The sequence below is a fragment of the Ixodes scapularis genome, unplaced genomic scaffold, assembly GCF_016920785.2.
Source record: "Ixodes scapularis isolate PalLabHiFi unplaced genomic scaffold, ASM1692078v2 PGA_scaffold5__190_contigs__length_132052651, whole genome shotgun sequence".
In the NCBI taxonomy this organism is placed as follows: Eukaryota; Metazoa; Arthropoda; class Arachnida; order Ixodida; family Ixodidae; genus Ixodes; species Ixodes scapularis.
In genome coordinates, this window is record NW_024609880.1 from 52,266,105 (window position 1) to 52,292,376 (window position 26,272).

At 44.8% G+C, this 26,272-nt stretch overlaps 1 protein-coding gene across 1 annotated transcript in view; it reads right to left on the reverse strand.

Moving 5' to 3' along the window:
* Positions 1 to 26,272, reverse strand: part of LOC8031199 (filamin-A) — a 180,023-nt gene that overhangs the window by 75,593 nt on the left and 78,158 nt on the right. Inside the window, exons 4-12 of the mRNA XM_040218746.3 lie at positions 15,997 to 16,062; positions 14,039 to 14,252; positions 12,936 to 13,053; positions 12,199 to 12,389; positions 8,995 to 9,153; positions 6,022 to 6,150; positions 5,522 to 5,651; positions 5,092 to 5,180; positions 39 to 261 (exon numbers count right to left, since the gene is read on the reverse strand). Of these exons, the coding sequence (XP_040074680.2) occupies positions 39 to 261; positions 5,092 to 5,180; positions 5,522 to 5,651; positions 6,022 to 6,150; positions 8,995 to 9,153; positions 12,199 to 12,389; positions 12,936 to 13,053; positions 14,039 to 14,252; positions 15,997 to 16,062 (1,319 nt within the window). The remainder of the gene's footprint in view (positions 1 to 38; positions 262 to 5,091; positions 5,181 to 5,521; positions 5,652 to 6,021; positions 6,151 to 8,994; positions 9,154 to 12,198; positions 12,390 to 12,935; positions 13,054 to 14,038; positions 14,253 to 15,996; positions 16,063 to 26,272) is intronic.

Below are 26,272 nucleotides of genomic sequence, written 5' to 3' on the forward strand. Positions count from 1 at the left end.
GCGCAACTGATCTACGATAATTAAGATGGAGTGCTCACCGCGTACATCGATGTTGTTGAAGGTGACAAACAATTTGTAGTGGCCCTCCCGAGAGGGCAAGAAGGAAGCGGAGTAGATACCGTCACCGCGCTCGTCCACGCTGACCGGAGTCGTATGTCCGTCAAGTTGCACCTCCAGTTGCACCTTGCCCCAGCCCGCACGACTCGCGTCACACTCAAACGACACCTCCTTGCCCATCCGCACCATGCTGGGACAGCTCACCTGAAAGGTGTAAAAGAGCACATATGAAAAAGACCCCGCACTCAATGTGCCATATCGACACCGCATGCACATCAAACGAGTGTATGCGAGGTACGGTCAGTGGAGTAGGCTAAAAGGCGGCTCTGGGGTAAGACCTATTTTCTGCCCCCAACACACACTTCACACCCAGCTCCGTAATCATGGAGATCTCAACCCTATACCCAGCTCCCCCAAAAAACATCCCTAGTTACACCACTGGATAAACTTATGTATGAGCGCTATTTGTCAATAAATACTTCGATGTTACGGTAAGCATACTATACCGATAAATATAAGCATCTCAATCACACACCAAATGCAATGTTTTAAAGTTTAAAAATAAAAAAAATTTGTAGTAAAGGAATAAAAAAGTAAGTTTGTTTCGTCAGCATGCTAGAGCACTGGGGTCTTCATTTGTTGTTCCTTTTGTACTATAGTTTGTTTGTATACTTCCTTTAAATGAGGCATCTGCAGCGATCATAATTGCTTTTTTCTACTAGTTTCCTATGCGGGACACAAATTAGGCCCAACTTGCCACATAAGGTTGCACTGCATTGCTGAATACCACTAGATTCGTTCCAAAGGCTCTTGCTTGAGACTGAAACGTAATCAAAATCGGTGATTCTACCTCTACGAAATACAAACTTAAACTACACTGCTAAGTTTGAGAAAAATAAATACTGTACAGCATGGTGCCCAGATAGAACAATTTCTCGCATAGCCATAAGAATTCTTCCGTGCACGGTAAAGAGAAGGTTAATACTAGTAGCCACAAAATGGTGTTTCCCTAACTAAGCATACAGTCATGTCTCATTATTAGAAACCCCGTTATTACAGATACCCCGCTACAGTATAGACCACTTACAACGTAACCGCTTATAGTGCAGGACCGGGTATAACGCGGTTTTTTTAAACCACCGGTTCACCTCCCATAGAACTCCATGTAATTACATACCGCTTAAAATGCAGGCGCGCGAAGGGAAATACCGGTTATAGTACGGTTTTTTGCACAGCCCGCCGACCGCGCCGACGACCGGAGCAGCGAGCTCGCTTCCCTGTGCGACACTAGATAACGGCGCTGACGGCGTGAGCCGCAAACTGCACTCGCGGGGCAAGGAGGTTGCTGGAAAACGCGGGGAGAAGCGAAGAGAGAGGCTTCAGTTGCCATAGCGACGGAGGGACGCACGCACGAGTCGTTCACGTGCGTGCGTCCCTCCGCTGCATTGGAAACAAAGAAACAAACAACCGCAACGACAGACCAATCCCAGGTCGAGGAGAAGTGTTCGCGCGCGTTGCATGCCGGTCGCGGGCGTCGGTTGTGATCGTTCTGCGTAAAAGCGCTATCCTTGACTGTGAATTTTCGTTGTGTGTCGCTATAACCCAGCACATACTAGATGGGAAGATCCACCTACTCGTGCGGCGATGTCGTGGCGGCGCTCTCAAGACGGCAGAAACGCCCATGTCGTCGTGTTTGTTTACTTCGACTACAGTGGTGATTTCTAAGCATTTGTGTCCTCGAACATCGCCCGGATTTCTTATTTGGCGCATTTCATGCGTGTGCTCAAGTTCAAGGTATTACTGGCGCGTACCGTATGAAGGATGCGAATTTTCAAGCGTTTTCATCTCCGGAGAAAAGTGATTAGGGTTAGCAATCCTGAACGCTCGCGACGTCCGTCCGCAACCCGCGACGCCGTTAAAAGGCTGCGCCAGGCAAAAGCCGCTAATTTCTTTTAAAATGTGTGACACTTGAGACGTAACTGTACTAGTCTATTGAAATAAAGACTTTCCTCAAACTAAGCTTATTTTTTCATCTAACATAAAATAAATTCTTTTACAAAGGTAAGTTGTCTGATGGCATGTATTTTGGCCTGAAAAATTGATGTTTTGGTTATAGTGCGGTACCGCTTATAGTGCGGATTTTCGCGACTCCCGAGACATACGTTATATGCGGTCTACACTGTATATAGGTTCACAAGAAATAAACACAGTAAATCAATCACTGAAATAAAGTGCAGGACAGACTGTTACAAATACTCTTATTTTCCTCGTACTATCCATGGCTGGAATGCGTTACCTGAACAAATTGTCTCTAAAAATTGTCTAACGTTGTTTCTAGCATTGATAAACGAATTACCAGAGTTTTGAGGTTTCAGGCCTTGATACCCCTCAAACGAATATTTTTCTGCTCTTCGTGTGTTCGTGATCATATATGTAAAACGTTTTTTTTTCCTTTTTGCTGCGCTGCCACACTCTGTGCTTGCTTTTTTCGTAAAACTTGATCCATGTATCCCTCCTACCTTGGCCACCCCACGGCGGCCGGTAGTATAAATAAATAAAAAAAAATATGAAACACATTTTTGGAGATGAACTGGGTAAATACAGGTATTTTACAGCGAAGCTGTTATGCGCTAGGATCTGGGAAAAATGTGCCCGCGGTTGTTGACAAAAAACTCCCCATTGGTCGTGGCAAGTATGAATAAATAAAAATAAAAAGAGGGGGCAACCCGCGTGAGTCAGCCGTCCTTGGCATTACTAGATAGTGAGGTCCTGATTCCTTGTTATCACCTCTAGGCATCATCCTCGAGGTTGTCCTAGAAGTCGTCCTTAAGGTCGTCCTAGGCGTCGTCCTTGAGGTCGTCCTAAAAGTTATCCTTGCGGTCGTCTGAGAGGTCGCCTTCTAAGCGGCGTCCTAGAAGTCGTCCTTGAGGTCGTCCTAGACGTCGTCCTCGAGGTCGTCCTAAAAGTTATCCTTGAGGTCGTCTGAGAGGTCGCCTTCTAGGCGGCGTCCTAGAAGTCGTCCTTGAGGTTGTCCTAGACGTCGTCCTTGAGGTCGTCCTAGAAGTCGTCCTAAAAGTCATCCTTGAGGTCGTCCTAGAATTCGTCCTTGAGGTTGTCCTTGAGATCCTCCTAGACGTCGTCCTCTACGCGTCGTCCTCGAGGTATTCCTAGAAGTAGCCCTTGAGATCGTACTAGACATCGTCCTCTAGGTGTCGTCTTCAAGGTTGTCCTAGAAGTCGTCCTTGAGGTCGTCCTAGACGTCGTCCTCGAGGTCGTCCTAGACGTTGTCCTCGAGGTCGTCCTAAAAGTTATCCTTGAGGTCGTCTGAGAGGTCGCCTTCTAGGCGGCGTCCTAGAAGTCGTCCATGAGGTCGTCCTAGACGTCGTCCTCGAGGTCGTCCTAGAAGTCGTCCTAGAAGTCATCCTTGAGGTCGTCCTAGACTTCGTCCTTGAGGTTGTCCTTGAGATCCTCCTAGACGTCGTCCTCTACGCGTCGTACTCCAGGTCGTCCTAGAAGTACCCTTGAGATCGTACTAGACATCGTCCTCTAGGTGTCGTCTTCAAGGTCGTCCTAGAAGTCGTCCTTGAGGTCGTCCTAGCAGTCGTCCTCGAGGTCGTCCTAAAAGTTATCCTTGAGGTCGTCTGAGAGGTCGCCTTCTAGGCGGCGTCCTAGAAGTCGTCCTTGAGGCCGTCCTAGACGTCGTTCTCGAGGTCGTCCTAGAAGTCATCCTTGAGGCTGTCCTAGAATTCGTCCTTGAGGTTGTCCTTGAGATCCTCCTAGACGTCGTCCTCTACGCGTCGTTCTCAAGGTCGTCCTAGAAGTAGCCCTTGAGATCGTACTAGACATCGTCCTCTAGGTGCCGTCTTCAAGGTCGTCCTAGAAGTCGTCCTTGAGGTCGTCCTAGACGTCGTCCTCGAGGTCGTCCTAAAAGTTATTCTTAAGGTCGTCTGAGAGGTCGCCTTCTAGGCGGCGTCCTAGAAGTTGTCCTTGAGGTCGTCCTAGACGTTGTCCTCGAGGTCGTCCTAGAAGTCGTCCTAGAAGTCATCCTTGAGGTCGTCCTAGAATTCGTCCTTGAGGTTGTCCTTGAGATCCTCCTAGACGTCGTCCTCTACGCGTCGTCCTCAAGGTCGTCCTAGAAGTAGCCCTTGAGATCGTACTAGACATCGTCCTCTAGGTGTCGTCTTCAAGGTCGTCCTAGAAGTCGTCCTTGAGGTTGTCCTAGACGTCGTCCTCTAGGCATCGTCCTAGACGTCGTAAAAATAACAGCTTCGCTGGTCCTCCATCTTAACATGAAGTGGAAGGGCTCTACAATTTTTATCTCGTTATTATAGACAACTTATATAATGGACGTTATATACTTTCAGACGTTGCAGTCCGAAAGTTTGATTTTTCGGACAAAATCGTTGCGAGTGATTGGCAGGAAACACCACCAAGAAGCCTCCATTTCAGAGTCTATGTTGGCTGCACATGGACTGGCTTGATTTGGAAGCACTACTTGAGTACTGCTAAGTCCTTATGCTAAGTGGCACTATGCTATGGCTTCTTTTTTTCTCTAGCTGCACGTCATTATTACCATCATCGTTACCATTTTGCTTTGTTCATTCGCCTTTCTGCAGACACGGACTTGCACCTCTCATCTCGTCTCAGTGAATCATGTTTTCGGACTACGCTGGCTTGGGCGTCACGGCCGCATCTGTTCTTCCACCGCCGCAAAGTGTCACTAAGAAGTCTGGAAAGTACTCCACCATAACGCTAGAAAAGAAGGCAACAATTCTCAAGCTAATAGAAAGTGGCGAAATGCAAGCGGAGGCTTAACCTGAAGCAAGGCACTATTAACGGCTTTCTTAAGCCTGCTTAGACGTAATAAAGTCAAGATCTTTTTTAATCTGCTGATTTTTCACACTGCTCTATTATTCTGATGTTTTTTCTATCCCTGCGAAGTTTGAAAAATTAGTCGGCGACTGTACTACTTTCTTTACAGCATCCAATATTGATTTAGGCTATAAAAAGTCCAGAGTAGGCCAAACAACTCACGGTGACTTGGGTAGGGTCGTACACATAGCAGGTGAAGGGGCTCCCCTGAATGTGCTCCCCGGAGTAAGTCACGTCGATTTTCCATTCACCTAGAGAAGGGAGTCACCAAAAAAAAAGAAACAATTTTAATCAATAATTCCTCCTTCTCCTTGCACTGTAGGAGAGGAGGATGCTAAGGGGATTATCTTTCCCGCAAAAAGCCGTGGTTTTACATACCGTAATACACCGAGCAACAGCCCATTCCACAATAAGTACCCACCCCTCACTTTTGTAACATTCGGAAAATGCACAAAAAAAGTATCTTTACATGTTGTTCAACTAAGAAGCACCCATCCCCCAGCCTTTACACGATTATCTCCAAATTTTGAATGGGCACTTGCTCAGGATATTACGGTAGGTCTTTACAAATGATCTTTCACCAGTCTCGTACCGATTTCGTTGGGCATGAACGTGGAGGTGAAGACGCCGTCACTGTCCTTGACGGCACACTCCCTCGACTTTCCACTGGGAGAGATGGCCTCGACGTGAATGCTTCCTGTACCCGCACCGTTAGAGTTGATCTGTAAAACGAGGCAGAAAGTTGTTTGTCTAAACATCAAACAGAAGTTGTCCGGATATCACATTTACTAGCGTACATATTTCACTGTTGATACTGGAGTCCCAACGCCCTTTGACAAAAATTAATAATTGCATTGTGTGTATGTTTCGATAGCAAGAATTTAGTTGGTCACAATGACTGGTGTTTCGACTGTAGATGAGAAATTTAGCTCCCGCAGCACCACTACTAGCCTGGGGTCTTTAACATGCACCATGCAGAAGCAATAGTACACGACTGCACGTTAGTAGTACAATTGACATGGGAGGGGGTGGAGCCTAGGATCTCTGGGCTCCAACATCCACCCCCTCCCGTAAATGCAGGGGATTTCTCACCAGGACCTCGACGAGCGATCCGAGGGCGCAAGGATCGATTCCAGAGAAGAGGATCCGTGAGATGTCAGGGTGAACGCGGACGTGCATCGGGCAACCCGTCACCAGCTCTCCTTCACAGTACACGTTCAGCTGTCATTCGGAAAAGAAGACAACGGGTCACAAACATTCCAGCACTTTGTGGATTCTCGTTCTTCTAAATGTATTTCAACAACTCCCTGAAAAATGGGATTGACAAAAAAAAAAATCATTTTGAGCCAGTCAAAAAAAATTTATACAAAGCTTGATAATGCTGACAAAGACTGGTAAGCAAAGAATGCATGATAGGCCTTCCAGTTATATTGGCGTTCATGTGCAGGGCCCCTGGGGAAGGCTCCTCCTGATGGTGCTCCCCTTTCTTGCGTTCCTAATAAGCTTGCACATGTTCTGCGGCCGTCTGTTTCGTAGGAGCCATGGCACGGTGGAAGAGAACAGCGCCTGAACAGCACCAGCTGCCCAAGATTCACTCCCATCTCTTACACACGCTGTGAGATGGCACAGAATGACAGGAAAGAATCGCAGAGCTAAAGATACAAGGATTAGAGGTTGAGCGAGTCGATAAATACGAGCACCTAGGAGTATGGATTATTGAGGGTTTAGAGTACCTGAATGAACATGCAAAATGTGTAACTGGCAAGGGCAACAGAAATGCAGCTCTAATGAATAATAGAGCACTGTGGAACTATAACAGGTATGAGGTGGTGAGGAAGATCTGGAAAAGAGTTACGGTTCCGAGTCAGACTTTTGCACATGGAGTTTTGTGCATAAAACTGGACGTCCAAACAAGGCTAGAAATAAAGCAACGTGGAGTAGGTAGGTTGGCTCTAGGAGCACATGGTAAAACACCGGACCAAGGTGTACAGGGCGGTATGGGATGGTCCTCATAGGAGGGCGGGGAAGCTATAGCCACAAGATAGAATTTTAGAATAGGCTAAGAGAAATAGCGGCGCAAAGATGGGCATGAAGAATTCTTAGCTATTTACACATGAGAAGCATTGATACAAAATGGAGAAAGCGGACTAGAAAACTTAGATCTAAAAATATGGGAAACAGCAGGGAGGCAGATGAGAAAATACAGGTTAAGAAGAGAGTAAAAAAAGTGAGAGGGAAATATGGGAAGCAGGCATGCAGACTAAATCGGCCTTGGAAATTTACAAACTGTTAAAGAAGGACATTACAAAGGAGCCCATCTTCAACAATTCTAGGGGGAGCTCCTTGTTGTTTGAGGCATGGAAAGAATGTTGGAGAATAAGACGTATAGAGATAGATATCAGGAAGTAGATATGGTCTGTGGCGCTTGTGGAGAGGGGGAGGAGACGGCTGAGCACTTGACACTTTACTGCAAGGGGCTTCGCCCTGTAGCAGCTGAAGAGGCGACTAATTCAACAAACACACCGGGATTTCGGGATAGTGAGGGGAAAATAGACATGAGGAAGGTGGGGATAACCAAGAAGAGATTTTCTGACTAGTGACATAGGTCGAAAGAAGGATGAATATTTTCTTATTCCCTTCCGGGTGACCCGCAGGGCGGAAAGTGTGTGCACCCGGTTGCATAGAAGCGCCTCCATCTTACGGATCGTAGCTCTTTAGAATAAGTCTCTAGATATAACTCAATGTTAAATAAATGTTAAGAAAAAAAATAAAAAAACACTGGGTAGGTGGCGCAAGCTGCCGCCTGATTTAAATGGTTCACCCTCAACCATCCATCCATCCGTGAAACGCGTGACTGCGCCTTTGTGCACCGCACGGATGTGTCCACTTTTGCGTGCTAGCAACCACCGACCCTGGATAGCTCAGTCGGCAAAGCGCTTGGTGCACAACCTCAAGGTGGCGAGTTCAAATCCTGCCAAGATCTGAAGTCTTCATATGGTTCCCTTGTGGGTGTAACGCTTTTCGGTGTCAGTTTTTTGTTACAGACACCAGTCACAGAAAATGTTACAGATCTCCATGGAAATCGGCTGATAAAACACACTCCGTGTTAAAAAGTAGCGTGGGATCAGTGCTCCAACATCAGAAGTGTCCAGGAGATGAAGGGGCAATGGAAAAGAGGATTTCCCTTCCTATCCTCAGCATTGTTTAATAGAAATATCTTAAAATGTTTGGAGGGGTCGTTGTTCCAATACCATTCAACATTTAGTGTGTCTATGCCTGCGCTGGCCTGCAGCCGATAGTTTGCCAATGAGCAGCAATACTCAGTTCCATTGTCCGATGCAGAGATTGGCAGACAAAGAATTGTAGCACATAAGCTCTGGTCAGAAGCTGGTCACGACAATATAAAATTCAAGTATTCTTGAATTTCCGCATAATTATGTTTTTTTTTTAATTAATTTTCTGCACAAAACCGTTTGTAGAAACCTTCCTACCGTAAAAGCAGAAATTGATCAGATATTAACTAGGCCAAAATTTACCACAATAAAAGGCTGAATCTTCAATTCAAAACAGCAGTCGTGAACGATGTGGTCTTAGCCACCTGAGAAGGCATTTCTCTTCCCTTTATGGTTTACAAACAATTTTGGACCGGCTTTTTTTTTTTTTTTTCCACACAGGTGACTTTTTCTTTTTAACCAGCTCCATATGTGGTATACTCCATTTACTTCCAAGCTGACAGCACGGTAGAAGCTATGCATTCGCCAGACTGATTGACCGCCTCCCTTTCATCCTCTGACCCTGCTCTCTGCGTGGGGGTATGGAGTGGGAGCACGACCATGGTGCGAAAGACGGGTGCGTGACTGGTCTAACAAGCCCATAGCTTCCACCACTCCGTCAGCTTAGGGTCGAACAGAGTACAGTAGTCACCTTCCAATTAACAAAACACCACAGTCTTCAAAATTTTGTGGAGTGCGTTATTTTGCCTAAAAGTGAGGTCGGTGATGTTTTGGAGGTTAGGCACTGAGGTACTTTTACAGATTACAGTCCAGCCAGGCAAGGTACACTCACGGCGTGCATGCCGATCTCGACAGGCACAAAGGTGCCGGATCCGCCGGCCTGGTTCAGTTGAAGCTTGCACTCGACGGGGGTCAGGGACGGGCTGCGCACTTCAGCGCGAACCTGCCTCAAGTCCACCTTGCCTTCCTTCATGTGCACCTTGAAGTGGGCCTGGGAGTTTGCAATATAAACACCAGCTACGGTACTTGCATACCCACAAAATACAAAAGAGATAATATAGCATGAGGACAGTGAAAACATATCAAAAGCATCAGTACTTCTCTCATTATAGCAGTTGACAGTTACTAACTATTTGTGTTATATGAAAAAAAGTTTATACATTAAAGGGTTTGCTGGTGTTCAGTTTAGTTAACTTTTTCCAGGTCGCTGCTTCAGTAGGTGCGGCCTTCGACCCATGATAAGTGCAAAAACAGCCAGAAAAAAATTGAAGTTTGCTTCACTGGCTCATTATATTCCTCCCTTGGCTAGCTATTTGTAAAAACATAAGATAGCGTACACCTCCTACTCATTCATGTTAGACATTTGTTTGCTGTATACTGGATCATTCCCCCAAAAATTAAACATTAATGTGACTGTCAAGTAACTTTCAAACACATTCTTCACATCATTTCTAAAGTATAGTTTGTATAGCATAGCACCAGGGTGTCTTAAAAACAAATATTTGCAAGTTCTCATAATCAGAATCTTAAAAACAAATATTTGCAAGTTCTCATAATCAAAACTATCTTAGAAAAAAAAATTTAATTTAGATTGCATCCAATGTGTAATTTCAGCACTTGTTTTATATTTCTAACTACCACACAAGTTTCAGAGGCGTGAACTTTTGTTTTTCCGAAATAAACTTTTATAAATTTGATTTAAAAAATTGTACACCTATGTCAGCTCCACTTTACACCTACGTCAGCGCTACTTCGGACCCTACAAAGTGCTTCGTCGACTCGGAATTCTGAACAACAAGGTGATGCCCGACGGAACACGGACTTCATCACGCCGCTCTCCACGACCAGATGTCATCCATGGCATGCGATTCAAACCGTACTACGATCGATAGGACGGCGAATAGCATCTAGTACTATGCTCGATAGAATTGTGTTTAACAAGTCTCCATAGTTTGCCACTATTTTTGTTTGTTTTACTGTTTAGTTTCCCGGAACATCGCATCGAAACTATGCGCTTTAAAAGGGGGAGTAATGCCATGCGCGTCGCTGAGCGAGCGCGTAGGTGGCCGAAGGTTACCACGCTTGACTGTCGTGCGGAAGATCTGGGTTCAATTCCAGGTCGCGGAATGTTCTTTTATTTATTCTTTTTACTTGTCATTCTCGCAAGTTTGAGAACTTTCTTGTCTCATCAAGTTATGAACGTTCTACGCGCCGAACGTTCTAGGCCGAATGTTCCAGAAACCCGCACCGGTACAAAAGGTGCTCCCTCCGCGTGGCGAGCAGGAGTCAGTCTAGCCCAAGCGTTCGATCCTGCTGTTACGCCAACTTCGACGCCCGCGACACTCTGTTGTTATCTTCTGTTTCCTTTTAGAGCACAGCTCTTAGGGGCCCGTTTCCAGCCTGAGCGGCGTCGGCGTAACCGGGGGGGGGTCACGTGACCCCCCCCTCCCCTTCGAGGTCCCGTGACCCCCCCGAGGTCACGTGCCCCCCCCCCCCCCGAGGTCACGTGACCCCCCTCCCTCGAGATCGCGTGACCCCCGGGGTAACGTGACTACCCGCAGGTGACGTGACCCCCCTCAGTACCCTTCCCTACTCCTCCTCAAGAGCTGCGCTCCAATTCGGCGTTACAGGGATTTGTAAACGGCTTTCATTTTTTTTGTTTTAGGCACAAGTTTGCCCCATTAAACATTTTGGTTTCCTCGGTTAATTCTTTGTTTCGTCACCTCACCATTTGTGACAACATCTCGATGGGAAAAAACTTGCAGTGACAAAACAGACATACGTTCCTGGGGTGTTAAAAATATTAATTTCAAACTGAGAGTTTTTTTTTTTTTTATAAAAAATAAATTTACCCAAATTGTCAGTCGTGTAACGGTCAGTCGTATAACAGTCATTTGTATAACGGTCGCATAACAATACGCAGAAAACACTTTGGTATAGAGAAAATGTTTTTACTGTATATATTTTGCATGATAAATTTATTTTTCGGTTTGTGTAAAGATACTAAACTGCCATCAAAAAATGGACACGCTCCTAAATAAATGATATTGTGCTTTAAAGTCAACTATGTTGAATTAACCTGAGACTGGGATAGAGAGGGAACATCAAACGTAGAAGGGACAGAAAGCAGGCAGACGTCGTCCTGTCTAGTTTCTGTCCCCTCTACGTTTTGCTGTTCTCTCTCTACCCCAGTCTCAGGTTAATTCAACATGGTTAATATTCACCAGCTTGCCTGCACCCTTATGATGCTTTCTTTAAAATCAGTTTAATTACTTTTCAAACAGACCAGGTGGCGCATTTCAAGAAACTTTTGCAAACGAAGCAGCCGTCGCAAGAATATTTTCTAATCTAGACACAACATTTGAGTCTATATTTCTATGTATGCTATTGCAAATATTAATAATGCAAAATAGAAACAAAATATATTCTGATAAGCACACAAAAAAGATAGTCATAAAATAGTTATCGCTCATTTCATCTTGAATATACATGTTCTGCAATATTCATTGTTAACAATATAAAACATGTTTAGGAGCTCGGCTGTGTTTTCTATGAAAATAACAAATTAATTACCTATTGATCAACATAACATAGTAAACTAAAGTTTTAATCTTTGGGAGAATGACCCCACTATACTATATTAAATTAAGAAATCAAGCTGTTTTTGGCCCAGTGGTAATCAAATTCCAGACTCAAATTTGTTTGCATGAGTATTTAGACATTGTGAAGTCAGTCTGGCACAAAATAAGTTTACCGTCTCTAAACTTTAGAGGGGCAATTTGTTCATTACAGTAAGGGAAGTAAGACTGCTAGCATGTGGTCCTTACAGTGGTAATCGTTGGGGAGAAAGGGGAGGATTAGCATATATAAGTTCAAGATCTTTAGTGTCCATACTTAGTGAAATTTGTCACCAAGCTAACGAAACAAGCATACAATGTCTGTTGATTCGCAGTTAAGAAACTAAACTAAGATGTATTGCAGCGCTGGCTAATTGTACACACAAAAAGAACCAATCGAAGGAGAAGTAAGGACTAACGGGCTTGTTGACATGGACGTTGTTGAGATCCGTGCCGGTGACAGTAAGCTTGTCGCGGGGCCTCCGCCTTGGTGTCATCCCTTGGAAGCGTGCGATGTAGGCCATTACTCCCAGAGGCTGCACCTCGGGGTCTGCTAGCTCCTTGGCGGTCAGCAAAGGGTCCACACCAAGGTACTTGCCTCCCATAATGCCTGTGCAAATAAAAACATGAGTGTATTTCGGGCAGTCCACCAGATGTTGTTCAAATACTACCAACCATCAAGCTGCATGATCCATCGTGACTTTCAAATTAAAACATTCTCTTTAAAATAATTGTTGTCCAGCTCCAAATTTAAGGGTTTCAATTGAACTTCTATTCCAAATACTACAACATTATTTGTATTCAATGTCACAAAGTACTCCTTGTTTTCATGAGACTGAGTAGTATATGATGCTGTGTCAATGTTTAAAAGGCACAAATGTGAGTCGCATGGGGGCACATCGGTCAATATTGGACTATATTGGATAATGCAGGGTTGTCTTCGAGGCACTATCCTCAAATGTAAGTATGATTTATCTCTACCAAACCTCGTAAAAGTTTCCAGTAAAAGTGCAGCCAGGGTCAGTATAATCAATATGTATCTCTCCTTGCTACGAGGCAACTTGTTGATGATAATGAAAAATAACAACAAAAAAATGGTATTAACTTGTGACCCAAATGTGAGTTAATTAAAACTGAAGGACTGATATGAATTTACCTTTTTGTAGGTTGGACTCCCACTGGGATCGATCTCGACTTAGTTGCTGAAAATCCTCGATGGTGGCTCCCAAGGAGTGGACCAGAGAGCACAGGGCCAAGCCATCATTCCAGTCGCTCTGGGAACATTGAAATAACAGAGGTGCATTGCACAGGAGGATGTGTGGCTTGGGAACACTTTAGGTGTAGAACGAAAGACTGGGCAACCTTTCAGGTAAAGGCAGAAAAAACTTATGTACCCTTTAAACCTCATTAAATACCTAACATACCTCAACATTTCCACACACACATGGACAAATATAGCGTAAAGATTACTAAAAAAGGTGCAGAAGAAAACACTTTGAAATAACTAAACAATTCTTTTCCATGATGGTTTAAACGAAATTGGGTACATGCACATACACACTGCACATTGTAGTTAGCAGAAACACATAATCAGAACTTATTTTTTTCCTTTTTGTCAAAAGAAGTAGTGATGAACGCCAAATACCATTACCCCTCTTTCCCCTATTAGTCCGTCCCAATGAACATATTCCACCGAACTCATCGTTTCTATGAAATAATTTCATTTGTGTAAAAAAGTATAGAAAAACCAGAGATAGCTTGACTGCACAAACAGTGTCACGCTCCGTGCATCATTAAACAAAAAGCACAAACATAACCAAGAAAAAAAAATATTTCCAGAGTTTTAGGGAAGTTCAATTAATGCCTATCACACATCAGGAGGCTATTAAAAATTGCAGACAGTATATATATACACGAAAGCATTTCAGTTTCTCTTCCACACTTACTAAATAGAACCTCTAAAACCAAACGATGCTCGAAGTCACAACTTTAGCAAGAGAAATGGGCAGGACGTTTCGAGGGCTAACCACCTCTTCTTCAGCAGCCTCTATTTTGTACCATATTTTTCACAAGTCTCGTTATTTGCGGGTAGGTTTCCTTTCTTCCACACTTAAAGACAGCGCCCTTCTTTCATAACAGAACAATTGAAAAGAAACACCGATCTTAAGAAATGCAGAGCTGTCGTTTCTTCAAGGCTAATGAATTCATCAAATCCCCGGGGTCCTCATCTCCACATCCGCCTTGGACGGCCAGACTCACGGTGAAGTTGGAGAGGTGCAGCTGGGGCAGACGTCCCTGCACCCAGCGCAGGGTGGCCTTGTAGCCCGGGCTGTCCTCGTTCATGAAGTAGGACAGGTAGGTCATGCCCGAGAGCTCGTCCAGGTTGGGGTTGGCCAGGTCGTCCGGGGTCAGGATCATGGGCACCCCGAACTCCTCCTTGGCCTTTTCCATCGCCATGCGGCAGTTGTCTTGGCTGCACCCATTAATGGTAACAACACAAGTGACGCCAAGGTGTCCGGGGAAAAAAAGGGCCACTGCAGATATTCATCATGATGTGTAAACCCCAAGGTTTGTATGGAATCTGAAGATAAATTAGAAGGGACAGAAGAAAGGCGACAGGCAGAGTCTCAGTTGCCTGGAGACACTGTCTGTCACTTTTCTTCTGTCTCTCCTAATTTTTCTCCAAATTTCATTCCAGTCTCAGGGTTTACACATCATCATTAATACACACCAGGACAACTGCAGGTTGACAATTTTTTTGCTAACACATATTTATTCATTCATTTGTTTATCTTAGGTGCTCATAAACAGTCTATGTTTTGGTAATGATGCACAAGAGGAAGGTTAGATATTAGTCAGAAACTACTCAAATGCTACAAGATTTGAGGTAAAAGTGTCAAAACCTGCTGCACCAAAGGTATTATACTTGTGCTGTATGTCGGTGAAAGGGTTAATGGGGTGACATCATTAAAGAAACAAGTAGAAGGAAGTTGCAAAAACTGTTTCAGAACAATAATATGAAAACCTGCTCCCAAGATCAGGGCAATTAATTTTAATACATAAAGGCATTTATAGAAATTATGGAATCTTGCTCATGTTTGAACTCAAAGTATGGCGACTGCATTATTCAAAATGTCTTGTATATTCATAGTAAACAGTGTGACCAAATTAAAAATCATGAAAAATTTGAAAGAAATGTTTCTGAATGCCCTCTACCTTTGCTTGACTCGTACATCCAACAGAGTTCCAGAGAACAGAAGATGAGGAACAGAGGATAAAGATGTGGAAGCGAAAGAAAGGATAGGAAGAATAGTACACACAAAATTTCTTTCTCTTTTTAATTTGAGTTAACAAATATATTCTGCATGGTCTAGGAGCAGTGTGTGTACATGCATTACTTTGAACTTTATGCAGAATATTGCATGTCATTACACCATACACACAAAGACAAAACTAAAATGAAGAGGTCTCTTCACACAATTTTGCATGAAAATGTAACGCGAATCTTGGGAGGTTTACACAATAGGCCGGTTCTTTGGCTCGGAGCCATTAAGGTGGCATGAGTAAAAATGTAAACAACTGTCATAAAAAAAAAGTATTTAAATAATATACTAATACAATTTTGACTTGACTTGACTAAACTACTATTCGAGAGTGATCTTTTTCTTTTTCGCAAGCAGTCATACTTTCACAGATAAGACAGATGGCTGCTCAGAAAAAGCTGAGCAAGCTCCCTGTGAATGAAGTTTGATGTGCAGTTGCTTAATAAGACTGACATAGCTGCATCATCAAGCATATTTAGCTTGAGTAGCCACAGCCTTGCACATCCAAAGCATCAAGCGTCCCTAAACCCAATGCACAAGCGCCAGAGATGGTTCCAAGCTGCATTTGAAGAACACTACCTGTATCCATATCTGTGTAAAAAAGATTTTATTCACTTTTATCCAGATTAGCTAGTTTCACTGTAGCATCCCCGCAAATATCTGTGGGTAATCCATGGGTATGCAGAGCTCTCGTTAAATGGAATTTGGTTGTATAGTGTGTCCCAGCTCTGAGAAGGAGTGCTGTATAGTCAGTACTTAAGGAACAGAGCAACAGTAAAACTTTATCTAAAGCTTTCTACACTTAAAGGCAGTCTACCTGAAGTGAGCCGCTGATGCATGAAGGGCATGCATGTTTGAACATTCTGTGCCAACTTCCTCCTACTGCTATGTTACCTTGTTGAGGCTCCCAGAGTCCTCCAATGTGGAACCAAACCAGGTCGACAGTACTCCAGCAAGGCACTGCATAGGGAAACATGCAAAAATTAGCATACCAAACATACACTCTTGAAATTTGGCATTGTACAAGGTTGCAACCAGAAATTGATTTTCTGATTTCTATATATCATACATTTCATCTTATCTCTGCAACAACTTAATCAGGCCCCATAGGAGCAATTTACAAAGGTAAAGTATTCGGCGAATGTCAAAGCCTAAAAAGAATAATTTAAAAGATTGTGCTTCCAAACTAAAAAAACTATCAACAAAAGAATACCTTTCGCTTTTTTTTCTTTTTTTCAGGTTTTAACAGTTTTGGGATATTTTGCATTGTCTGAAAAATTACACAATCTGAAAATCATGTCATCGGAAAAATTACACAATTTTTAAAGAGTTACTAGAAACCTTCTGCAACAAGCCGCACATGCACACAGCATGAGCGAACTTAGAAAACAGTCAAAGCATGTGGTAATCTATGATATCTGTATTAAGTGATATCACCAACATCTAATTTACCTGACTGATCATCAGCCTAGCCACAAAATAGGAATGCTTTAGCAGCAGTTAATTTGGAAACGATGAACATGATACACATGTCTGGCCATGCCTAACAATGGCAAGACATGGGAAAGCATGCTAGCAGACATGGTACTAAATGTTCAATATTTTGATGAAATTTACAATTTTTCCAGAGCCAGAAACTTATCTTAGGGATTATGTACTTTATGAATGATAACTTAGAAAAGTATGGTCATTGAACTATGTAGGCTACGCGGAATAAGCGCCACTATTCCATTCCAACTCCATTCCAGGGAATTAGATTTTCCGATAATTCCAGACCTTTGAACTCCTAGGAATGGAAACACTGGGCCCATTCCCACTCCTGAATGGCTGAAATATTCTATTCCGTTTCTTTTAGTCCCACCGTGAAAAATAGCGGTTGACAGTTACATTTCGTTGCCGGTAAAAAAAACGTCGGCACAAAGCTGACGTCATCAAATGCATAGACAACTGTGAAAATATGCAAAACACTTTCAAAAAGCATTAATTCAACTAAGCCGAGCAGTGGTAACACACAGCGCTGGTGGCAATTGGTATGGTGCCACTGCAGATATCAATCGCGCGACCAAGCATAAAAGCCTTGTAACAGACAACAAAACTTCAAACCACCCGTTTTCTTCACAAAAGGACCCTATATATTCTTTATTTCTAAGAGATACATTGCAAGTGAGGAGTCATACATCAAAGGAACATGGGCGGTGTGGCACTGTCCCAGCCTGATGGCCTACTACTGGTGCTATAATCGCACATGATCACAACAGCCACATTGTCGCGTCTTGCGGCGCCAAGAACGAGACCTTGCCCGCCTAAAACTCTACAGTATTGGGTTGCTTTACCAGGGGTGCCACTTTCATCCTCAAAGGAACACGAGCCGGTCAGATAACCAAGCCGTCAGTTACCTAAAGTGCAATGACGCTGTTTTAAAAGCTCCTTTGACTGTATTGACACAGCTTGCATAAGAACAGAGCCCATTCCATTCCCATGCTATTCCGGGCAAAATACACCTAATTCCATTTCCATTCCATTCCCCCCCCAGTACTGCCGCCATCCGTTCCCATTCCATTTCGGGGTCGCAGATGGGACGAATTATTCCGGAATCATTCCAACTCCAGAGTGGCAACTCCGCAATGATTGACCAATGTTTAAAAAATTTCAGCATTTTTTTATTATCTGAGTAGAAGATCGAAAATAAAGATATTTATTTTCATACACAACAAGGCGAAAAGTTGAGCTAGTTGGTGCATTATTTTCATACGAGTGGGAGTCTTAAAAATATTATTTCTAAGAGTAAAAAAAAAAAATACCGATGTTACTGTTATTACCTACTAATAGTTCACTTTGAGAAACTATGGGTAAAGGGTGCAGGCAATTTGGGTCAGTAAATATAAATTCTAGAATTGTGCAAATATTCCAACTTTCGAACAGTAGTTTCTAATAATGCGCTATCCGATATTCGCTTCAAGATGAGCTGCGATATTCGTACTTTTCGAAGTGTTGATCGCGGCGCGTTAGCCCCGTTGAGTGGGCTTTTTGCAGAGCACCGGTGCACTGCAGAGAACCAGTACCCGCGGAGCTGACACCACAATCCTGCGAACCTCGCTTCATCGCAGTGCAGCCGCGTGCGTGGGAGAGAACAACACCTTCAAAAATGAAAACTTGGGGAATGTTAATATCTGCAATGCAATCTCTTTTTTTTTTTTTTTTTTTAGTTGTGGCTTGTATGCAAGCGTATATGTTAGGCAGTGACATTCTGACAACCTGCGTGCATCTTTTTTTTTTTTCATATTAAAGATTGAAGTACACTCACATATAGAAAGAAAATTTATAAATCCCATCAATTAGGTATAGCTGTACATACCTATAGGTACAGTTTTTTGTCGAATTTATCGACATAAATGTGGGCATTCGACTTTCCGAAGCCGAAGTCCCTAACCATAGATTAAAAATAAGTGATCTTAGAAGTGGACAAGTGGAAGCTTGGGAACAACCTTCAGAAGTTCAGCTGGAGTTTCGTTTAGGCATGGTGCAAGAGTAGTGTAAGGCCTGGAGAAAGGTGCAGCAACTATTCGATATTAGATTTGAAAATATTCAGCCAAAACCACTATTCAATTGAAGATCGCTTCGAACTCAAAATCTACTATTTGCACATGCCTACTAAATGTGCTCTAAGGCAGCCTGGCATTCCCCGTCAACCTCTTATGGCTTTTCAAATAAAATGATAAAACAACATAGATTTGCAGGAACATGCGGCCAAATCAGCCTAGAGCACTATTTTAGTATGCTGATGCCCATAAAAAAATAACTTCATAAAAAAGAATTCCTTCAAAATTCTGAAATTGTGCACTACATGCTTTGCATCTGACGTCATTCCGTCAGCTCTCCGGCCACAACCGGAGAAGAGGGAAAGGAGGAACTCTCCTCTCACCGGGACTCTCTTTTGCGTGTTCCAGAGAAGCCCAGACGTCGCTATTTTCCCCCTAGAAGATTATAGAGGATTAACCCAGTGCAAAGCATGTTCAGCGGAACAAAACGAAAAAAAGTTGAGCGGTTGGATAACTTATACCCTAGTTATACCCTAGTTACACGGGCGCTCTCAACTGCCATTGAGTTCAATCACAGTTATCGGCCCCAACTGTGATTGAACTGAACTGAACTGAGATAGTGCTACACGGCTCTCTAGAACCCAGTTGAAGCTAAAACGAAACTAGTTATTGTGCCTCGTGATCAGTCTAATTGTTAAAGTAATCTACTCGGAGAAACATATCTTATTTACTATAAGTATATCGTACATCATGTTCAATACCTTGTTGCTTTTTAGCGGCGTTTACATCAGTACCAAAGCAAATGCAAGGCTAAGTTGCGCATATTTTAGGCTAGGTGGAGCTAGCTACAACCCGCTACGATGGGTGCACCCATTACTATCTGTCCATTCACACAGCTGGCCCCGCCGCCATCTTCGCTCGTTTGGTGGCTTGCCGGCTAGCCGGGATCGTTTTAGCGGCAGCTCGGACGCCTAAAGCTATTCCTTCCCGGATATTTTGCTGCTACGATTCTTTCTAGACGCCTCCCCCTGCATTCCGAAACAGTAAGTGCCTCGGAAACGATGGTTGGCGGCAGCGGTCCCGCGGACAGGCGCCATTTTACCTCAGTTGGGGAAGTCCGTTCAGTTGAACTGAGGTAGGGGAGCTCAGTTGAACTCAACTGTCATTAGCGGTTCGATGACAGTTGGCGCCGCCGTGTAACTCCGGCCGATCGCGATTGAGTCAACGACAGTTGACTCAATGGCAGTTGAAAGCGCCATTGAGTCAACTGTCGTTGACTCAATCGCGATCGGCCGGAGTTACACGGCGGCGCCAACTGTCATCGAACCGCTAATGACAGTTGAGTTCAACTGAGCTCCCCTACCTCAGTTCAACTGAACGGACTTCCCCAACTGAGGTAAAATGGCGCCTGTCCGCGGGACCGCTGCCGCCGACCATCGTTTCCGAGGCACTTACTGTTTCGGAATGCAGGGGGAGGCGTCTAGAAAGAATCGTAGCAGCAAAATATCCGGGAAGGAATAGCTTTAGGCGTCCGAGCTGCCGCTAAAACGATCCCGGCTAGCCGGTGTAGGACGCCGATCTCACTACCCCTCCGCTTCGACTACGGTAGTGGTTATGGCGTACGCCAAAATCAATACCGTAGTCATATCGGCGTACGCCATAGTCAATACCGTAGTCTTTTTCGCATACCCCAAACACACTACCCTTACGCCAAATTCAATACCTTGAATAACGTCGGTTGAGCAGGGGTTGAGCCAGGTTGAGCTCCGCATTTCGCTAAAACTGGCGGAAGTAACTTTCTGCAGCATAACACCCTGATTGTTTGTTGTTGTTTGTATCGTGGTTTGTATGAGCGGCGGAACGCGCGGCAGGCGTTGATTAATTGTGATTAGCGTTGATACGGCTGACGGCGCGCAGAGCTGAAGGGCACAAGCAATGAAGCTTGGAGTGATTCTGTGTCGATGTGATTTGACATCGCTTCTTTCTGGTTCTTCGATCATGGTGCAAATGCAGGTCGCCCAACTCCCGAGTGATTCGAAGGCAAGAGTGGTAGCCTGTCCGCTGGTCTTTCAGTCGCATTTACTGTCGTCATTTTGGGCACAGCGGAAGAAAATAAGACGTTCATTATTTTAAATAGCGTGCGATCGGCCTGTCTAGGTTCTGGCGACACCGTTTCAGGCTTTAGATGAGAAAATTTAGGCACTACAGTACGACTGCTAGCCTGGGGTCTGTGCCTCACAACAGATCGAAACGGGTAGGGGTGGGGATCCCTGGCAGCGGGACCTTTCGCCGTACGAGCTGCGGTGCGCTAACGCACTCGACCTCCGATACCCCCTTGGGTCACAGCGCTTGCTGAAAGAAGTTTGGATCGTTTTACGCAGATTTTGCAGTGCGTACGAGACGCACAACAGCTACGTACTACGTCCTAGATGCCCAAACTGAGGCTCGCTACTTGTGTGCGGCTCTCGTGATCTGGGGAACAGTATGCTCGCCATGAAAATGTTGCAGTGAGAAGTACGGAAAAGTAATGTTATAAAAGTGGAGTATCTAAAACTGGCTTGCATTGTCACTGAACATATGAAAATAAAACTGATTAGGAATGCCGATCAGATTGGGTGGGAATGTGATATAGATCTTTAAATAGGCTCGGGTTATGTGCGAAGTTGCGTCGGAACAGGTGGGCAGGGGTGCTATAATTTCCATCCCCCACATAATTCAAATTCCTTGCCCCCCCCCCCCCCCCCCCCCCCATCCTTGTTCCTATATTCTAATGTTTAATGTTACTGGCAGGTTCTTTTTTTTTTTTTTTGTGCCTAGAGTTGCAGTTTTCTATACTTCATCTCCCCTTAGCATGGACTGTTGTTAGCCAGATTCTACAAGTGTGAGCTAATTGCTTTGGATCACACCATGGCGGTTGCACGAGTGCTCATTCACTGCAAGCGCTGTGAAGGCAGTCGAGGCTATACCATCTTGTGCTTGCGCAGCCTTTGCAGTTTGAGGTCCTTTTTTTTGGCCTGTTCTTTTGTGTCTGAGTTTCACGTTCTTTTTTGTTGTATCGTGTGCTGAATATGGTTGGAAGTTATGTTACGCCTAGTAGTAGGATCTTTTGTAGAAACATTGGTTTGAGAGTAAATGGTACTAGTACCTTCTTTCTTTTCCTTCTGGCCGAGCAATGAACCTTTTGTAGAAACATCGGATTGAGAGTAAATGGTTCTAGTACCTTCTTTCTTTTCCTGCTGGCCGAGCAGAGAGGGAAGATGGTTTCTTTGTGTCGACTTTGGGGCAGAAGATAACCCACGATGGGGACAAAGGCAAGTTTGGGGGAACCGTGTCTAGGTCACAGCAGCTCAATGGGCGAACAGGATGTGGCTCACGTTTTACGTGTCGAACAGGTTAGAGAGGCCTTGCGCACGCGTAGTTTTCTAGCCATTTATTCTCGAACCCAGTCGCGTATCTAGGTGGCAGCACATATTCGCCAAAAGGTGGATTGTGAAGGAGGTATGGGCGTGTATATAAGGCGGTGTTTGTTGAATAAACTTCAACCTGTGTCCAATACTTCAATGTTCATTTCATTTTTTTTTTTATTTTCCTAAGTCTCGGGTTTACTGTTTGTCATTCACCAGCTTGCCTGTGTTTTCTCCCTTTCTTCACTGAATAATGTACTGGTCAAGAATTATCTGCTCTTACTCAAAGTCCAAGGGAGACCAATGGAGTTTGTGGTAGACACAGTAGCTTTCCACCTTGACCAGGGCAAGACCCTAGATGACGTGTTGCTGACACATAAGGAAGTTGTTGACCCAGGGATGAGCAGGCACAAAGAACCCTCGGTGAACCTGGATCTGAAAGAGGATGCAGCACTGCGCTTCTTGAAGGCTAGCCCTGTTCCGTTTGCAATGTGTACCGCAGCGGAGGCAGAACTCCGGATGCTCCAACGCTAAGGCACACGCAACACTCAACGCGGTTGAAAAACTGGCGGTAAATCCGATGTGGGCTGTAACAGATTTTGTGGCGAGCGTGCTTGGAGGCACTATTGTTTCAACACCGGACCTTACCAATAATAATAATAATAATAATTTTTATTTGCACGAGAAAGTTTGCCCACTCAGCGGCTTGCAAGGCTAGACAGAAAGGTTAGTACCCTTACGCATGTTCACTTGCTAGCCCGCCGCTGAGTAGGTGTAAACATAAACAAACAGTCGTAAGTACAAGATAACACGTATGGAAACGACGAATAATCATAACCCAGAGGGGAAGATAAGAAAAATCGCTGTGCCCCGACCCACCCCCATGCAGACAACAGCAGAGTCCCCAGCCACAAGGCATTCCACTAGCTGTGTGTGACAGTGGAGACAGCAGATATGCTCACCATAAACACCATCAAAGGACTACACAGAGTGAAAAGGATGTTCTTGAAAATTTCGGCTGCTGCGGCAATTTTTCAGCTCTACAAGGAGACAGTCCTAGCAGGAAAACCCATCATCGAAATTTACCTGGGTAATGTTATTGTGACGATCTGGATCGGTCATCAAGGTGAATGGGCACCGTGCTCAGGAAAGACACGTGAACGTCATCAGCTGCCATGCCAAAACTACTTCTTTTATTTCGATCATGAGCGCTCGCACGGGCCGCTTCAGAGCGATGTCTCTTTTGCAGCTCGTCGCATGCCAAGGTTTTTAAGTGTCAACCTGATATCACGCTCCCACGCGACAAACACTAAACAAATACTGCGTTGAGCAATATACACATGATTAAATAATGATATACATACGACGTGATAAATGAGAAGAAACCGTATAAAGTTTGCATGCTATACATTACAAAAGTTCAGTCACCAGGTAGAGGCTGCACAAATTTGATGACCGGCTTCAGTTTCTCCACGTGCACTACATCGCGGCCAGTACCGTCCACGAATTCAAACTCGCAGTTCGCGGGAGAGAGCCGGCTCACAATTTGGCGAGGGCCAGTAAATCGTAGTGTTGCCTTGACTCTAATGAGTGAGGTCTCCTACAACACGAGCTAGTCCTTCTCGAAAAGAACATACATGCACCACTGTCAAAGTCGCTTTCTTGCTTTTCTTGAGCAAGCTTGATTTGTCTGGAGGTCGACTTCCGAGCTGCGTACCGCTGTTGAATGTGACACCGACGTTGGTGCTGAGGGTTGACAACTTTCCAAGGTTCTGAGACAGAAGTCCCCTGGCAAAAGAAGGCTTCATCAACGCAAAATTGGCTCAGTGTCCGCATTGCTAAGCTTAATTGTCTTGATGCCCACTGCAGCACCAGAGGTGATGTAACAAACTACTGATGACACCTTCCAGGCGGCAGGGGCATCAGGTTTTCACTTTCCTCCGTCAACAATGCAACAGACTCAAGGTGCCGTTGCCATTCCAGAAATTCTGGGGTCAGCTCTTGCCGGCATCGCGTGACCCCCCCCCAAAGTGGCCGCTCCTCTTGCAAATGAGACAGAGCGGACGAACTTCAGGGTATTGGGACGAAGAACACCGAAAGTCCCGCAAAGTTTTTGACGCATGCTGAAGCGACACATGCTGTTTCTCTTGCTTCTGTGTTGCAGAAGGGTGCTGATGACGATTGCTGTCGTCAGCGTTCCGATGAGGCGGTGACCGGCTTTGCTTCGAGAGCAGGAAGGAGCGTACTTTCTTTGTTGCTGCGCAGCTTGCACTGGCTCTGCAGCGAGAGCCAAAACCGGTGTCTTTGGTTGGCTGAAGACAACCTGATCCAAGCAAAGGAAAGAGTTCAGCAGCTCATTCAACGAAGCGAAGCGCCTGTCGAAGCATGCTTTCGTGCATTGTGGAAGAGTGTGACCAGGATAACCTTGCATTTCTCCGCCTTCGTCTCTGGGTAGCTGCACTGGTGGATGAGCTCCAGTTTACGGAAGGCGAAGTCGGTGCAGGACTCTCCCGAGTGCTGACTTGTGCTTAACATCTTTTGTTTCACCCCAGCTTCGTTGTCCAGGTTGTAACGACGACGGAAAGCTTTCTTCATTTGCTCCTACGTTGTTAGCTTGGCTGTCTTGAGGCGGTACCTAATCCACATGGAGTCCTTAGATGGTAGCTTGGATACAATCAATGGGATGGCCTCACCTGGTGCAACTTTAAACGTCTGGAACCAGAAATCTATCTGGTGAAACCAGGCGATGATGTCCGTGCCCAGCTGAGAAACCGAGCTGACAGTCACGTTGGTCAGCGACTGCAGTGTCAGCGGCTGACTCAGCTTGAGCAGGAACCTTCTTCCTATGCGCCTTGGACCTTTTTTTCTTTGCGGACTCTTGCAGCAGTGTACGTCAGAGTCCATGCTGCACGAAAACTCCGTGGACAAGGTTTTCAGCATCCTTGCCTCGAGCTGATCAAGACGATTCATGATGATGACTGGTGCCAGCAGGTTACTGATCAAATTCAGTGTTGCCTGTAGCTGTGCGTTGAAGAATCTGAACGCAGACATATTGAGCAGACTGCCTTTCCTGCGGACAATGATGAGCCCAACCCTCCCACAGTTCTGCTCATGTTGCAAGCGTTGACAAGGGCGCTATAGTCTGTTGCAGGTCAAGAACAGCATGAGAGTGGAGAAGAGGAAACCACCTCTACTTGTCATGATAGGTGGTTTGCTCCTCTCCAGTGTTCGCTCCGCTAATGTCGGGAGAGAGGGACAGAGACTTCTCCTGCTATTCTTGACCTGCAACAGACTCTTATTATGTTCCAGAAGCTGGCAGAAAAGACCACATAAAATTTTACTCTTTCGCACGTTTCCGACGCAGTTTGGAGTACAAATGTTGGAGGCCCCAGAGAGGATATTTTTTACCTATTCAAGAGTTTTGTTACGCTGCTGCTGCCGCTATTCATTCTGGGAACTGCAGTTCCCTGCACGCGCGATAACCCCGCTGAGGGTGCGTGCAGCACATGAAACGACACCACCTGTCTTGTGCACGGCCGTCTGTCCCCTGTGAGCAGTTATGGCGTCACCAAGCATGTGCACAGTAGCTGGTGAGATCAGTGTGTTGGTGACATGATGTTGTTAAATGCAGGGATCATGTGTTGTGATACCAATGGATCCACGGTCTGGGTCGCTGACTCTGGTGCGCTCCGTATACTGCAGAATCATCGCCATGAAAGCCTGTGCCAGAAGCTATAGGTGATTGCCAGGAATTGGTGAAAATAGCATATATGGCAGAGTGTACTCAATGGGTGTAGGACAATATGGTCCCGGACAATATGGTCTCAGACAAAATGGTCCCGGGCAAAATGTTCCCGGACAGTATCATCCCGGACAATATGATCCCGAACAAAATGATTCTGAGTGCAAACCTGGACAAAATGGTCCCAAGTAAAATTTCCGACACTTCTGACGCACTGTCTAAAATGTCGCTGATATCTGCAGCGATTACTTTTAAGGTGAGTGATAGATATGAAATACGGTCCATTCGTGACATGTTGATTCGTCATAGGGGGAATAAAGGCAATTTATTGTGCAGATACCGCATGTTTCGATGCAATGTTAGAAAATAAGAATGGAAAATAATAAACATGCTTTTGAACACATAACACATTTTATTACGTTCCCACAAAAGGTCTACCCTTCTTTGATGCTGTTTGGCCTCAGCAGCCCTTACGCCATAAAAAC